This window comes from Artemia franciscana, chromosome 13, assembly GCF_032884065.1.
Source record: "Artemia franciscana chromosome 13, ASM3288406v1, whole genome shotgun sequence".
Classification (NCBI taxonomy): Eukaryota; Metazoa; Arthropoda; class Branchiopoda; order Anostraca; family Artemiidae; genus Artemia; species Artemia franciscana.
In genome coordinates, this window is record NC_088875.1 from 28,641,440 (window position 1) to 28,659,324 (window position 17,885).

The window sequence follows — 17,885 nt, forward strand, 5'->3', positions numbered from 1 at the left end:
ATATTTTTTTTTTCAAGTCTTCATCCTTATATGTACTGCATGCATTTGCAAGATTGTCTGCTCTCCATCCACTTCATTTGAAGCTCCATGTTTAATTTCCTTAGCTTCTTGACCTCTTCGCGCAAATCTTTAAGTTCCTTCTGACTTTTTTCTCTGTGTCGTTTAACAGCTTCTCTATTTCGTTTTATCTTCATTTGAGCTCTATCGATTGGTACTGGTCTCTTTATTTGTTCAAGTCTGTTTTTGCTGCACATTGACGATTTCCCTTGTTGTTTCGAAGTGACATTGTTTGGCCGAGGATTATTTACTTGTTCCTCAGGTTCTATTAATGCATATGAAGGCGGATAGCAATTTGACATATCTAGATTTAAGTTTTCATTGACATGGGAATGTGTTACGTTGATTGTTGGGGCTGTTGAGTATAATTGAAGGTCTTCTGGCCATGTTTCCCACTGATTCTGGGATGTATGACAATCGCTGAAATTTGTAGAGGAAGTTGGGTTTAAAGTTTCGTCAGTGTGGGAGATGTCTTGCAACACTTCATAAAAGTCAAAGCCTGAAAATAGTTACAGTAGTTACCAATAGTAGGCCAAAAACAAAACAATAAGTTCAAAAGCAGCTTCCTAAAATGTATTATTTAAAAGTGTTCATAGATGTTATTCCGCTTTGAGGGATATTTTACATTTGACGGTGTGATGTTCATCAAGATTTTGCCCTTTTTATAAAATGTACAAATTTCCTCATGTTTATAACTTGATGGGTGAATATAAGATTTGGGAATTGAGTTAAATTACTATGAACTTTTGAAAGTTAAATATGTGTTTAGCTAAAAAGCTAAGACCTTGCATTAGCTAAAAAAAATGGGCGAAACATTTTATATATGCAGTAGCGGCTCTAGTCCTCATAATCAGGGGGGAGGGCAAAATAGACCATAGGAGTGTAAAAAATAAAAGGAATTGAATGTCAGATGTCAGAAAAATGGGAGGAAGGAGCAGCTTCCCTCATGGCTAGAACCGCCACTACTTAAACATAAATATTGAACTATTCTTGGCATGGATTAGGTAATAATGTATACTAGATATACGTTGCCTAAACAATGCGAAAAATTATAGGCGCTTTCGATCGACTCCTCTGACTAATGTGTTGCGGTGGACAAAGCTGTAATTTGCTTCTAAATTGATGTGTCTCAGCAATTTTTCTTTGCATAAAGTGACACTTTCCTTAAAGTCGACCGCGTCAGAATACGCCGTCATGTTTAAGACCAACTTTATTCTTTATTTCCTGATACCCAATTAATGATAATACTTTTAAGATGGGGTTATGTATATAATCTAATGTTGTGTTATTTTGCCCAAAAACACAAAACCCCTCAAAAATTTTGATTTATAAGGAAGCAAGAGCATTGTTGTTTCTGGTACGACTTTTATTAGCTTTAGAATAAGCGTGCATCCGAAATCAGTTGCATTCTCCAAGTCATCTCCAAAATAGAGACAAAAGGAAATGATTCTTTGCGTCAAGTGCATGCACACCATCGCTGAAGATGAACATGGTTTAAAAGCCGATTGTTACCCAAAAACATAAATCGTATTTTATAGCCTGCTAACGAGATTCTTTGAAACTTGAGGTGATGATAAGATAAAAAAAGTTAATACTGCATTGTTATAAGTTCCAATGTTGCAGATCATTTGTGATATTATGAAATAATGTATACTAAGAATAATCTACTAAATGCTATGATAGTATGAATAACTTGTATAATTTAGCGTAATGGTCAGCTTATCAAAAATATTTGATAAGCAGAAAGAAGCAATCAATCTCAAAATTTTGCAAACATGTGCTTATAGTTCTAGCAGAAAACTAGACAGTTGAGCCTGTTGCTTCTTACGAGGGAGCAGTTTGAATTTGCTGTACAGTTGCCTAGCCATTTAGCCAAAATATCTGCTTCGAGTAGTAAAAAGAAAAAAAGGGCTTTTATAGACCCCGAAGTGGCTCGGTAACTTTCCAACTAGGACTAGCTATCCATTCCAAAGTATAACTGAGATTGCAAAAGCAGAAATTTGGTCATATTTCGTCGTTGAAAGGGAAACAAATCTGTCTTGGTCCTCTAACCCTACAAACCGAAAATTGTTGCACGATTCCAGTTCAGATAAGGTGCAACATCTACCGTTCTGCTAAGCAGTCTGTTTTGATGGGTGTTTGAGGCACTTTGGTCGTTAAATCCCACAGACTGAAAAGTTGTGTGTGGTATCGCCTCAAACAAGGTGTAATATTCCTAACCCTCTACCAAAAAGCTGGAATTAAGGGGGGAGAGTTATGGAGCTGCATAGTGTTCGGATGAGATTTGTCACATTTGTTGTGGTTTGTCAGAGAATAACCGAAAAATCAAAAATGCAGGGACTAGGTTATAAATTGCTTGTCGGGTAAATAAAACCAATGAGACTTTGCTCAAAAAACTTTAAGCTACTTATCTTTTTGGTACAGACACTAGCAGGCTTAGAAATTTCAAAACCAAGGTCTCTCTCTCTCTCTCTCTCTCTATATATATATATATATATATATATATATATATATATATATATATATATATATATATATATATATATATTATATATATATATATATTCACCGGTGAATGTCCGAAATTGCTTTTTCTCTGCTTGGATTCAATTAGCGTTGCGAGTCAGCTTTTTCAGTGTTATGCAAGCTATGATGGTAAAAGTTGAAGTTATGTTAGATTCTGTTAGTTTAGGTTAGTTTAAGTTAGATTACGGTAGGTTTGGTTGAATTTGGCTCTAAATATCTGAAATGGGTTAAAAACCTAACCTTACCTAAGCAAACTGAATCTAATCTAACTGTTATCATCAAACCTTGCATTAAATTGAAAAAGTTGACCGGCAACACTGACTAAATCCAAGGAGAAAAAAAAAGGTATTTCGGACATTCATCTATTTGCCGACATTTACGGTTATACACACACACAAACACACACACACACACACATATATATATATATATATATATATATATATATATATATATATATATATATATATATATATATATATATATATATATATATATATTGCTGTAGCAAGGATTTGAAAATTAAGATATGCTTACACTGTTCATTGCCAGAATTCAGCAGGCGAATCCTGGTTGATAGACGGGAGCGGCATAGCTTTTTGCAGAAATAGGTGCAAAAAAATACTTTGTAAGACATAGCCGTTGATTGGCAGGAAATCCTGAAAAGAACAACATAATTACCTGAAAACTAAAGTTGGTTTTAGAAAGTCGATAGAAGTCTCGTTTGAAGCGAGTTAAAGTTTCAAGGAAATGAGTCTTCGAGGACAACACGATCCCTGTAGTCAATGGGGCCTTAAGTATTCAAAGTACCCGTTTATAAGAGTTACTTCATATATATAATTTATTAGAAAGGTGGATATGTTATACATTGTTAAAGTAAGGACAGAACAAATATTTTGGCATGCGCAATTGCATGACCGTGGAGTCCCTTAGTATTGCCCATAAGATCAGCTTGTATTTTTTTCGACTTAAGTATATTCATAAATCTTGATCATTCAGAGACTTAAACTTTCAAAAAGATTGAGAAAAGAACCAACTAAATAAAACTATTAATTTAAACAATCTATTTAGTTACAGTAAAGTGCAAATGACCAACCTATTGGTGCTCATTTTTGTTCGTTTTAAGTTTGCTGTGTTATATGAGCGAATTTTGTTCCTCGTAAATTTTGAATCGCATTAATTTTCATCGTGTCAGGAAAGAGGCTTAAAGGCTTATTCATTTTAGGAATATCTCTCAACTTTTCTCTTTTTGCTTTTTTTGCTTATTTATATTCCTCCTCCAGTAATAGCAATCCCTTTGAATAGTTCAACTAAGTATAAGAAAGAACATAGTAAAAAACAACGCAATTGTAGTTCTTCTAATAGAATGAAAAAGAAAAGAAAGTTCAAGTACCTAAATTTATATAAACTGCTTAAAAGATTTTCTAAACATGATTTGGCTGCCTCTGTCAAACGAATAAGGCTGATAAAGTTTTGTGATGTCTCAAACATGTAAAAGTTGTATCCATAAAACTTGATCGGTCTGAAAATATTCAACAAGAAAAAGAATTAAAATTCAATTGTATAACTATTTTCTTACTTGGAGCTGGTGTTCGCACTTGCTACCGTTCTTCTTTTCTGTTCCTATTTACACACTGTGGCTAAACAAGGATTACATTTGACAATGTATTATATTATTAGTTAAAATCTGAAATTAGTTATATCTATTGTTTACTCTTTCATTAGCTAATTCATGGCATTGCTGACGACACAATAAGACCATATTACGCTATTGGTCTTTATCAATTGTTTTATTAAGACTGGTCTTAGTGGCAAATTCTATTTTTAATTCTAAAAAGATTAAATAAGCTGTAATAATATCACGGTTAAAATTTTATAAGAACGGCATCATTTCCGCTATTTTGTAACTGATGAGAAGAGAAAATACAAAAAGAAATGTTTCATTGGAAACAATTTTGTTTAATCTTTTCAGTTGTTGGAAAATTCTTCCCAGAAAATATTACACCTTAATTTATACATTCGAGGACTGAAGTTAAGGCTTCACGTAGAAGCCAGAATCGGTGAAAACCGACGACCAAAGATTCTAGTTTTCCGCCAATGTAATATTTCCATCACATTTATATGACAAACCCTTGAAGGCCAAGAAGAAGAAAAAACATCCACTGACAGTCCCATGAGTAATGTTAATGTGTTTCAAATTGACATACGAAATGACAGCCTATTGTTTTTTTTCTCCTAACTATTAATTTGCAGTTTAATTTGCATTAATGATATAACTTTTTCTTCAGGATTTATTCAATCAGGTACATGTGCACGGCAAGGGTTATTGGGTATGCGTTTCTTTGAAACAAATTCATATGACTTGGTTCTATGTTCTATGTATTTAATTGTAAACACTGTCCACGCCTCCTCCTCAAAATCTTGCTTGCGATCTTTGAACAGGATAACCCAACATAAATAAAGGCTGAAAGTTTTGATTGTGTCCATTCCGTTTATTATCTTCCACAAAATCCTCTGACACTTAAATTTCTTATAGCCTATATAATACGGTTTTATTCTCGATTTAAAATATAATTGCAAATAAATGGCAACAGAAATCATCAAACAATTCATGGTGACGAACTGTAGTAAGGAGCGACCCGGCTCATTAGTAAACGAAACTCTAAAAAAAGGAATTTTGATACTAATAGATACATCAAAAGAATTGGATTTTTATGCTGATTTTAAATATACAAGTTTCATCAAATTTAGTCTTACTCATCAAAAGTTACGAGCCTGAGAAAATTTGCCTTGTTTTGGAAAACAGGGGGAAACATCCCCTAAAAGTCATACGATTTTAACGAAAACCACATCGTCGTATTCAGCGTATCAGAGAACCCTACTGTAAAAGTTTCAAGCTCTTATCTACAAAAATGTGGAACTTAGTATTTTTCTCCAGAAGACCGATCATGGGTGCATGTTACTTTGTTTGTTTGTTTTGTTGTTGTTTTTCCAAGGGTGATTGTATCGACCAAGTGGTCCTTGAATGTCACGAGATGCCTCATTCTAACGGAAATTAAAAGTTCTAGTGCCCTTTTTAGATGACCCAAAAAATGGAGGGCATCTAGGCCCCCTCCCACGCTCATTGTTTTCCCAAAGTCAACGGATCAGAATTTTGAGATAGCCATTTTCTTCAGCATAGTCGAAAAACATAATAACTATGTCTTTGGAGCTGACTTACTCCCCCAAATTCCCCGGGGGAGGGGCTGCAAGTTAAAAACTTTGACCAGCGTTTACATACAGTAATGGTTATTTGGAAGTGTACAGACCTTTTCAGGGGGATTTTTGGTTGGGGGGGGGGGGTTGAGGGGAGGGGGCTACGCGGGAGGATCTTCTCTTGGAGGAATTTGCCGTGGGAGAAGAGAAATTCCATGGAGGGGGCGCAGGATTTTCTAGGATTATTTATCAAAAAAAAACAATGAAAAAATAAATATGAAAAAGTTTTTTCCACTGTAAGAAAGGGCCAGCGTTAAAACTTCAAACAAACAGAGATTATTACGCATATGGGGGGTTCATCTCTTCCTAAATACCTCGCTCTTTACGCTAAAGTATTTTTAGTAATTTCAACTATTTATTCTACAGCCTTTGTGATTCAGGGGCCAATCTTAAAGAACTGGGACAAAATTAAAGCTTTAGTGTAAAGAGCGGGGTATTAGCGAGGAAGCAAACCCCCTCATATATATAATAAAAATATACGAATATAGAAGTTCGTTGCATAAGTTAATTTGTAAACTACGTATAATTTTTACTAATAAAAACGTTCGTTAAAAATTAAGAAATTTGGTTGCCTTTTTAAGTAACCGAAAAATTGGAGGGCAACTAGGCCTCCTCTCCCACCCTTTTTCTCAAAATTGTATGATCAAAACTAAGAGAAAGCCATTTAGCAAAAAAAAAAATAATGCGCAAATTTCGTTTTAATTATTCATTTGCGGAGAGCCAAAATCAAACATGCATTAATTCAAAAATGTTCAGAAATTAAATAAAAAACAAACAAATTTTCATGGCACTTGGTATTAACCAAGTGACATATAGCAATCGCAAATTCTGTCGGTCTGTCGGTCCCGGTTTTGCTACTTTAGGCACTTCTAGGTAAGCTAGGACGATGAAATTTGGCAGGCATATCAGGGACCGGACCAGATTAAATTAGAAATAGTCGTTTTCCAGATTTGACCATCTGGGGGGGGGGGAGTGGGGGGCCTGTTAATTTGGAAAAAATAGAAAAAATGAAGTATTTTTAACTTACGAACGGTTGATCAGATCTTAATGAAATTTAATGTTTGGAAGGATATTGTGTCTCAGAGCTTTTATTTTAAATCTCGACCGGATCTGATGACATTGGAGGGGGGAGTTGGGAGGAGGAAACCTAAAATCTTGGAAAACACTTAGAGTGGAGGGATCGGGATGAAACTTGGTGATAAAGATAAGTACAAGTCCTAGATATATGATTGACATAATCGAAACGTATCCGCTCTCTTTGGTGTAGTTGGGGAGGGGGATTAATTTTGAAAAATTAGAAAAAAATGAGGTATTTTTAACTTACAAACGGGTGATCGGATCTCAATGAAATTTGATATTTAGAAGGATGTCGTATCTCAAAGCTCTTATTTTAAATCCCGACCGGATCTGGTGACATTGGGGGGAGTTTGCGGGGGGGGGGGCTAAAATCATGGAAAACGCTTAGATTGGAGGATGGGGATGAAACTTGGTGGGAAAAATAAGCAGAAGTCTTAGATACGTGATTGGAACGGATCTGCTTTATCGGGGGGGGGGATAATTCTGAAAAATTAGAAAAAATGACGTAATTTTAGCTTACGAAGGAGTGATGAAACTTCATATTTAGAAGGACCTCGTAACTCAGATCTCTTATTTTAAATCTCAACCGGATCCAGCGTCACTGGGGGGGCAGTTGGGTTGGGGGGACCGGAAATCTTAGAAAATACTCAAAGCGGAGAGATCAGGATTAAACTGGATGGAAAGAATAAAAACCTGTCTAAGATACGTGACTGACATAACCGGACCAGTTCTTCTCTCTTTGGTGGAGCTGAGGAGGGGAGGGGGGTTATTTGGAAAAATGAGGTATTTGTAACTTACGAAAGGGTGACCAGGTCTTAATGAAATTTGATATTTAGAAGGATCTTGGGCTTTAAAGCTCTGATTTTAAATTTCGGCCAGATCCTGTGTCATTAGGGGGAGTTGGGGGGAACTTAATGAAATTTGATATTTAGAAGGAATTCATGTCTCAGAGCTCTTATTTTAAATCCCGACCAGTTCTTTTGACATTGGGGGGAGTTGGAGGGGGAAATCTTGGAAAACACTTGGAGTGGAGGAATCGGGATGGAGCTTGGTGAATAGAATAAGCAAATGTCCTTGATACGTGATTGACGTAACCGTACTGGATTCACTCTCTTTGTGGGAGTTGGGGGGAGGCGCTCAGTGATTTGGCGAGTTTGGTGCTTCTGGACGTGCTAGGACGATGAAAATTGGTAGGCGTGTCAGGGAGCTGCACAAATTAACTTGATAAAGTCGTTTTCCCAGATTCGACCATCTGGGGGACTAAAGGGAGAGGAAAAATTAGAAAAAATGAAGTATTTGTAACTTACGAGTGAGTGATCAGATCTTAATGAATTTTGATATTTAGAAGGACATCGTGACTCAGAGCTCTTATTTTAAATCCTTACCGGCATTAAGCCTCTGATTTTCCTTTTAAATCAATCTATTGATTCTTAGAATTTTGTTAGAGCTCATACCATATGAGTTCTTGGCTCTTAGCTCTTTTTGCCTCGTCACAAGTGCCATACGAGCTCTTAGCTCTTGTTTTAACTGAAAGTAAGGAGCGACATTAAAACTTAAAACGAACAAAAACTACTCCGTGTATGGAAGGGGCTGTTCCCTCCTCAATGTCCTGCTCTTCACGGTAAAGTTATTTACTGTTTTATAAAGTAGAATTGAGAGAAAGAGTCAAACTTTAGCGTAAAGAGCGGAGCGTTGAGGAAGGAACATCCCCTTTCATACACGGGGTAATTTCTGTTCGTTTTAAGTTTTAATGTCGCTCCTTATTTTCAGTTAAAAAAAACTTGTTTTTTTTTATTTAAATTCTACACTGGTTCCTGGGGAAGGAAAATCTGGAAAATATGCTAAAGTTAGGGCTTCTGACTAGGGAAAAGATCTGATCTTTTAAGGATTTTTTATCTTCACGGAAATAATCAGTTTCCTTTTTTCGGGAGTTGCATAAAATGAAACGTCAATGATAAGTGTTTTCTGACCTCAAGATTTCAAAAATGGATTATTATTTTTTTCTTATGTGAACCCAAGTCATTGTGTAGCGTTTAATATAACAGCTATTGCTCATTTCAAAGTTACAGTTCTTTTTATTTTTATCTAATTGGGAATGCTGCCTTAGTTTTCTCCTTTTTTTTCTTTTTTTTTCGTTTTTTTTCTTTTTTTTTCTTTTTTTTTCTTTTTTTTTTTACTGGGAAATCATTAAAATATACACTCTTAACTTTTCAAAGTTACGTTTGTGCTTAAGGTGGCTGATGCAAGTCATTAAAGGCTTTCGAACTTCGTAAAGTTATATACTTAATAAAATATTGTTTTTCTGTAGAGGCTAGGGATAAACCATACCCTGGTATTAGTTAGATAATTTTTCATCCGGTCATAGTGTTTGTTTGAAGACTTCTTACTAGCAAAGAAGTAATGTTTAGGCCACAGAAGAAGAAGACATGCCGTTTTGAAGTCAAAGCAGTCGTTTCGATGCAAAATAAAAGCTATCATTATAATCCAAAGCTCCTTGTTCTCGAGCATAGCTTGATTTTATTGTAAGATTAACCAACTCGCAATTTATATTCCTTTTTTGCAACACAGTTTCTCTTAAAATATCGTCAATTTCGTGTTTTACGCTTGGATCGACATGATCACCTAACTATTTTTACGACTACCGCTAGGACTTTTTTAGGTCAGTTATCTGAGAAAAGTGAAGATTATAGCTTTTCCTCTGGTCTCTAACTCCCCTCCCCCTGTAATTGCCGAACTTTAAAAAAAAAAACAGACCAGGAAACGAACACAGGCTTGCAATAATTGAATTTTGTCACTGGAGGAGCTGATGGTCTCAGTTCGGACTTTCAAAGCAAGCATGTAATGTTTTTTTTTTGTTAAAAATCTGTATGTTTTACTTTTAGAAGGTATGGCTGGAACTAGACAATTATATCCTTAGTAGAATATCTTATCCAGCTTTATAAGTAATTTGATTTTATATACGAGCCATGGAGTAGTATTTCACATCAGATTGGAAAATTAATCTTAGATATAACCTTCTACGCCCAGCTTTGGGGTATTATCTACACATCTTATCCCATGAGTTATGCGGGGATATATGATAGCCATCCGAATCATCTCACTTTTCATCAGACGTCTTTAGCAATTTAATGCTTATAAGGACTTCGGCTCCCTAGTGCATTGCACCGACAAGACATTCAACCAGTCCATTTATCGTGGCAGTCGCTTTGGTTTAGTATTTATAAGGGTGTTATAGCTACTTTGGGTGTCATCGCTAAATAAGAAACCGATACCTTTGAAAACATGCCGACAATTTATCATGGCTGCCTCACCGATCATTGCTTACGCTTCAAAAGAGTGCTTCTAACCCCGCGGAAGGGTGGGTGAACATTAACGTATTAAAAAGTCATAGTTTCTACCACTGTTTACCCCACAATACAAATGATTTGGAAGCATAAATCAGGCCTTGGTGGAAATTATTACAGATTTGTTGCTAATCACTCTTATGCCAGTGCCTCATACGTAATTGACCTTTCTGAATCCATGCACCTGATCTCTTTTACATCTGACTTAGTAAATGTAGCTGTAATGTACTCACAAGTAGTGATGAAACATAGTCTCTTCTTTAATACCTTTAAAATAAGATTTGCTTAAAATACTAACAGAATCAACACAATCTCTGGTGTTATTTTTGTGATGGCAAAGGGTTCCTATCAATCGAAGTGCCAAAAACTTGAATTTGGTTATTTTAAGAGTATTATTGTCATACAGAGGTTAATTATGTTTTGGCCGATGTTTAAATAATAGTGAAGCTATTTGTGAAGATGATGAGGTTCAAATTATGCGATAACGTATAATTTGCTTCTAAACACTGATGACAGTAAGTGCTGAAGTTTTCTAAACTCTAGGCCAGTATATGAGTGTTTTTCTTGTAACTCTAAAGGAACTTATGCTCCTGAAACAAGTAGAGATTTTTATGCCTTGTCTGCCTTTCTTGTTTGATCTAATGTAATAATACCTTGTCTTTGTTTTTCTTCCTGAAATACGTCTGGTTGTTTTTTTTTTTTTTTTTTTTTTTTTTTAGAAGGGAAAAGGAATTGGTCTCCTCCATGTCTGCAGGTATATTAAAGAAACGATAACTAAATTTCAGGTTAACATGCTGATTACCGAGCTGAAGTCTGATTCGTTGAAAGAGCGTCATTGGAAGCAGCTAATGAAGCAATTGGGAGTTCAGTGGATACTGTCAGATCTGACTCTCGGTCAGGTTTGGGACATTGATCTCCAGCGCCACGAAATGATTTTCAAGGATGTTATTATTATGGCCCAAGGAGAGATGGCGCTCGAAGAGTTCATCAAACAGGTTTGTTTTTGTCTTGAGTTTGAAAGTTAGATAATTTCCTGGTTTATTCCAAAATACATTGTAAAATATGACACTCCATCGATTTACTTAATATAATGACTCTTATTATTAGATGGTTTTTAGTAATAGAAAATTTTTTTTAGCACAAAAGGAATCAATAACACTAACGTTATCCTAAAGAGAACTTTGAAGTGTTAAAGACATTAAGGAGCTCAAATTTCACGAAGAAATTACAACCTTAAAAATGCATAGCTGCCGACCTCTTTCAAGTTTTACAACGTTAAGACTCCATGCTTGACAAACTTATGCTTGTTCTATAAATTCAGTAGTTTTTCAGCCATTCAATTTTTGGCAAAACTCGTTATTAATGATTAGTTGTACTTTAAAATCGTCTTTTCTTTTGCTTTAATTCTCTTATGTTTCTGAGATTAAGCCCCGGTAATGCTTATCCGTTTATTATTTTTACTTCTTGCATCAATGTTCTATGTCTTAAATATTTACTACACCCGAAAAGTCGTGCAGAACAATTGAAGAATTTATTGACTGGAAATATTGGTGGATCAATGACAAGTGGTATTGTGAAGGAATACAATTAGTACCTGTGTCTCAATCATTTAATTGTAGTTGATTTTTTAACAGTCTTTTGGTTGCGTTTTGTTAGCTGCATAGTAATATTCTTATGCTTTAGATACGCACCAACGACTCATCAGGAGGAATCTCTTGATGATTTGATTTTCCCGCTTGGTATAGAAAGAATTGTATTTTTGGAAATCCGTGCCGTAGTGACCTAGAGTATATTAGCGAAAAGTTTTTCGAGAATAGAATTATATAGTTTAAAACAGAAATAAAGAAAATTTTATAACGGGCAGACGCTTCATAACCTAAACGTCTGATCAAATTTTTGAATAAATCACATGTAAAAAGCCAGCGCTAAAAACGCAAAATTAAACCATAGATCAATTAAATATAGTTCGAGCCAAAATTAATAGTTGAAATAGATACCAATTATAAACTTATTTTGAAAGTAACTTTTGAAAAAGGATGTATAAAAAAAAAAAAAAAAAAAAAAAAAAAAAAAAAAAAAAAAAAAAAAAAAAAAAAAAAAAAAAAAAAAAAAATGATGATTCGGACCCGATCACCATGAACAAGACGAAGACATAAGTTTAAGGCAAAATAGTCGATTTTCAAGGTAACTACCAGCAAAAGCAAAGTCTAGGAAAAAAAGCTTTGTGTTCAATAGTGAGTAGGAGGAGTTTGTACAAGAATTATCTGAGTGATAGATCATATGAAAACAAAAGGAATTTAAAGAAAGGGGAGAAAGTATTAAAATATGAACTGAGGTGGTCTGAAGTGGAGGCCATCGATAAAATTGCCGAGGATCTGAAAGATGCAGCTAGACGGCATAATAGTAAAATATTATACCTGCATGTTAATAAACTGAGAGGGAGTAGTCAATCCGGACTAGTCCCAGTTGAAGGTAGGAATGGGGCCACAGTTAGTGATAAGGAAACAGTTAAAGAGAGTTGGGTGGAATATTTTGAGAATGTGCTAAACCGAGATACAGTTGTAGGAAAAGATATAGATGAAAATGAAAAAGTTTGAGATACCTTGGATGTGAAGGAAGATATTGTTTTGTGAGGCAGAATTAGCGACAGTATTAAAATGATTAAGAAATAATAAGGCTCCAGATGCTGATAGTGTGACAAAGGAGTTTCTTAAATATGGTGGCTCTGAGGTTAGAAATAAGCTATTGAAGATTATGAATATGATTTTCGAAAAAGGGGAAGTACCTAATGATCTGAGGAAAACCCTAAGAAAGGTGACACTGTATAAGAAAGGTGACAAGAGTGGGTGTCGTGATTATCGAGGTAATAGTCTGGTGTCTGTAGGCAGCAAATTAGTTAGTAGTATGATAATTTTTAGGCTGAAAGATGCCGTAGACTAAGCTTTAAGAGAAGAACAGTGCGGTTTTAGAACAATCTTAGGTTAATAATGGAACTGCCTTCGTTGTCAAACACCTTTGGTCCTCAGTTTTATAGATTGTGTGCAAGCGTTCGATTCTGTTGATAGAAGAGCTTTAGCAAAGGTCTTATCCTTATATGGTATACCAGACAAATACATTTAAGTGATTTGTGCTATATACGAGAATAATACTGCTGTGATTACGGTAGGAAATGAGGTTAGTAGTTGGTTTTGTATTAAATCAGGAATTAAGCAGGGTTGTGTTCTATCCTCCTTTGTACGGATCATTTTGATGGACTTTGTCTTAAGGAGCACGGGAAAGACAATTGGAGACCACGGAATCAAATGGAGAGGAAAAACTCTCCAGGACTTAGATTACGCTGATGATTTAGGCAGATTAGATGAAAGTGTGAGCAAAATGAATGAATTTTTAGAGGTTTTGTGAGTTCAGGGTGCTAGAACAGGTTTGAAAATTAGTGTTAAGAAGACAAAGTCACTAAAGCTAGGAATAAGTGGAGACGAAAAGGTGACGTTGGGTAACGAAAAGATTGATCAGGTGGGCAGCTTCACTTACCTTGGCAGTATTATTAGTGAAGATGGTGGGAGCAGTGAAGATGTTAAAAGTAGAAAAGCCAAGGCTCATGGTGTTTTTTCACAGTTAAAAAAAGTTTGGAAGAATAGGAGGATAAGTCTGCAAACCAAGATTAGAATATTGGAAGCTACAGTGATGACAGTGGTCAAATATGGCTCTTAAGCATAGGCGCTCTGGAAACCGGATGAAAATTTACTAGACATTTTTCAGAAAAATTGCCGACGGATTGTTCTGGGTACCCGGCTGACTGACCGTATTTCAAACAGTAGGTTGCAAGAAAAATGTGGTTCAGTCCCGCTTTCTGGGGCTATAATGAAAGAAAGGTTGAAATGGCTCGGCCAAGTTGTGTGGATGAAGGATGACAGATTGCCAAAGATTGTCCTTTTTGGCCATCCGTCTGGGGCTAAATGTATAGCAGGTCGTCCTCGTCTGGGTCGCGAGGACGTCATAAATAAGGATTTAAAGGAAACTGGAACTTCCTGGAAGGTGTAAAGAGGGAGGCTCTGAATAGATTGGATTGGAGGAGGATCGTGCGTTGCTGTGTTGGCCTCAGGTGGCTTGGTGCAGCGATGAGTTATTATTATTAGTAGTAGTAGCAGTAGGGAAATAATTCCTAACTGACTTAAAATACTAATATGTCTTAAGTCAATTTATTGCTTTTAGTTTGTTTTTGTTTTTCCCTGTACTTTGAGTGATTATTTCGCTTTAAATTATATAGTGGTATGAATTTTACACCTTCCTGTCCCTCCTACCTCCTTCATTTCTCCCTCTCTCATCCTTTTCTCTCTCAAACCTAAGTACCCCTCCCCCTTTTACCCTTCTGGCTCCAACTCTTCTATCTGTTTTTTGTTTCTACTTCTCTCTCTTTCTCTCCGTTCCACTCCCCTCTCTCTATCTTACCCTTCTCCTCCCCATCCTGTCTATTCTGGACACTGTGCTTGAATAATAGTTTTAGGGTTTCTTTTATTGACCGTGTATAGTGAAAAAAGTACCTTCTTATTTTCTTAAACTTTTTCGCATGCTAACCAATGGTCTACGTTGAACAGGTACAGATCTCCTGATTCGATTCCTTCGGCCGGGAGCGCAATGCGTGGTCGGGGAAAAAAGTACCGATTGATTCGAAAACAATAAGAAGGAAAACAAGCAAAACAAATGAAAAAAAAAAACGCAAAGTTCATAACACAAATAAGGACGGTAATACTATTGTAAATGGACTCTAAATAGCAAGACACGTCATTACCCTACCTTTCACTTGTAATTTTTTTTTTCTTTTAGGTCAGAGAGGCATGGCAAGGCTATGAATTGGACCTTATAAATTATCAAAATAAATGTCGTCTGATTCGAGGCTGGGATGATCTTTTTAACAAATTAAAGGAGCATATCAATTCTTTGGCAGCAATGAAACTATCTCCATATTATAAGGTAAGTCTAGTAGGTCTGGTAAAATAGAATATTTGTGTTCACTACAATAAATTAAGCTAATATGAGTAATTAAACAATGTAAAACCCTGTTGACCTCGGTATTGTTTTGCTTCAGTCATCTCTAGGCACAAGCCGCCACGATCCTTTATTGCCCACCTATGCGATTTTAAAAAGTTCGGTGCCATTAATGGTCCCGCATCGTGTCTTCGTGACGAATATTCGTCCATACAAATTGTGTTGTGAACATAATCTTCACGAAAGAATTTAAAGGGAAATTCAAGAGGATAGTCGGTTAACAATTGATGGGCTCTACTCATTCTATTCTGAAATTTCAAAAAACTGTGGTATTCGAAATTTTCAGCGGTGAACCTTGGTATGAAAAAAAAACAAAAAAAAAACGAGCGAATGGGAGCCTCACTGACTTTTATCAGCCTCTATCATAAGAATGGCGATGAGCTCTTGAACCATATTGTTACTGGTGATGAAGCTTGGATTTCGCATATCATTTCAGAAACAAACCACCAATAAACGGCATGGCACCCCCCCCCCCCCCCTGCAAAAATTGTCTTCCAGAAAGGTTATGACTACGATATATAGGGAATTTCAGGTTTTTTGCTTGTTGATCCAATCCAAAGGTATGGAACCATAAATGCAAAGATCCCTTGTCAAACGTCACACTAACTTCACCGCATAACCGAAAACAGAACGTGAGAATTGTTGACCAGCAACGTAATCCTCCTTTATCAGACAGTGCGTCCTCACTTGGTGCATTAATGAGAGATTTTACGTTCATATTTTACCCTACGTTCAGATTTTAGCTCTCAGTGACTGTCATAATTTGCAAGACTTTTTGGGTAAAATTTCAATGGCACTGATGATGAACTTAAAGAAATTGCTTTTGACTAGTTCAACAGCTTGATGGCGACTTTGTATGCAAGAGACATACAAAAGGTTATGGCAAGTTTTAAAATTTGAATGGCGATTATGTAGAAAAGTAACCTAAGTATCAAATAGTATGAAAATACGGTTTTATTGTTTTATATCAGTTATTAATTTTTTTTATTAAAATATTCTTTACAAAATATTAATATTTCTTTGTATTTAAATTAAGGTTAATTTTCCGAACCGGAGTGCAATTGGACAGCCAATTAACAGCAAATCATTACGTTATGAAATATACGACAAATTAGTTGAGCCTGAAAAACACAACAGAAATAATATGTGATGTCACCGAAGAAAGACAATCATTAAATAGATGTTTGCGACAGACCTTGATTATACCGGAAAAAGGCATCTCCTAACGCAGTCGAACATAGAATTACGAACATAAAAGTCGAACATAAAATCCGAACACACCAAAATTGAGGAACGATTATTGCAGACAAATTTACTCCAAGCTTGGTAAAACAATATAATGGAGTATTGAAAACAATACTTTTGAAACATCCAACATGTAAAATAACACTTTTGAACCATCTTTCAATGCTTCTGATAACAACGTAGTAATGACTCGAAGAACATGCCAGCATCCAGAACGCAGTTTCAATCCAAAATTGAAATGACACATAAGATACTTAACGAGGAATTTCCGATGATGAACATACTAAGAACTTTACTTAAAGAAAAGACAGCTTTAATAGACCTCGACTCTACTCAATTGCTCATGTCATTACCGTTTCAGAATATAAGCTGCACTCCGACAAAGAAAAGAATCTGGCGAATCTGACATATTTGAAACAGTAACTGCACGTGATTAATCTGCTCATTCTTGTCAATATTAGGCTGAAAAGTGCTAATACCATCAATATGACCAGATTTTGATTTTAAACTTTTAACGGTATGAATAACTCGATCAACAGAAAGGAGAGAACACGCCCTTCCACAATCCTCGAGGTTAAAAAGAAGAGTATAAATTACCAAACCAAGAAGAAACTACTTTGTTCAATATAGATAAGCAGATAGATATGTATTGCAAAAAAAGCCACAGAGCCATGGCAACACATAAAACACTTCTCAACATCATTTCAACTAAGATAAAGAAAATAAAATATAAAGAAAAAACTACATACATACCACAATGTTTTAAGCCCTCTTCCACTCCTTCCCTTACCAATAAAATTTTCTCTGTGTCATTGTTTTATTAATGTAATTTGCAATGTTTTTAATTGTTACAAAGTCACTCGAACCCGTTACTGAAACAAACCACTCATTTAATCCCACTTTATTTCTTTCCTTAAATCCAGTAATTTGGAACAATGGCCCATGTTGAAGCAGATCCTTGTCAACTTCTCTCTACATAGGGAATGAGTAAAGACCATCCATCGCTCATACCCTCCTTGAATGTTTTCTTCTCTCTCCAAGTTTTAAAAAAGCCCTTCTTTACATATACCGCTTAATTTCATTGCTTTTCAAACCCGCTTTTAAATAAATATCATAACCCCAGGCATCCTTCCATTGTCAGTAAACTCAGAGGGAAAATCTTAACCTTAATGATTAATGCAAGGCACTCTAGCTTTTCGGCCGGCAGAGTAGGGCGACCTGAATTTTTTTTGACAGCGAGAGCTCTTTGAAGATTCAGCACGATCATTTTTTTTCGAAGGTAGCATTTTCGTTCTCAGCTTCGTGTTAAATACGTGGCATCTTAGGGGTACCCCA

The 17,885-nt window shown here is 35.7% G+C and overlaps 2 protein-coding genes across 2 annotated transcripts in view; one reads left to right on the forward strand and one right to left on the reverse strand.

Annotated features, from left to right (window-relative positions):
• The window catches only part of LOC136034765 (uncharacterized), a 4,384-nt gene extending 81 nt beyond the window's left edge, over positions 1-4,303 (reverse strand). Inside the window, exons 1-3 of the mRNA XM_065716166.1 lie at positions 4,163-4,303; positions 3,121-3,242; positions 1-556 (exon numbers count right to left, since the gene is read on the reverse strand). The exon at positions 1-556 is cut by the window's left edge and continues 81 nt beyond it. Coding sequence (XP_065572238.1) covers positions 27-556; positions 3,121-3,220 — 630 coding nt within the window. The 5' untranslated portion in view covers positions 3,221-3,242; positions 4,163-4,303 and the 3' untranslated portion in view covers positions 1-26. The remainder of the gene's footprint in view (positions 557-3,120; positions 3,243-4,162) is intronic.
• The window catches only part of LOC136034766 (dynein heavy chain, cytoplasmic-like), a gene marked incomplete in the record, with an annotated part of 269,617 nt that overhangs the window by 94,148 nt on the left and 157,584 nt on the right, over positions 1-17,885 (forward strand). The window contains 2 exon segments of the mRNA XM_065716167.1: positions 11,045-11,254; positions 15,084-15,230. Coding sequence (XP_065572239.1) covers positions 11,045-11,254; positions 15,084-15,230 — 357 coding nt within the window.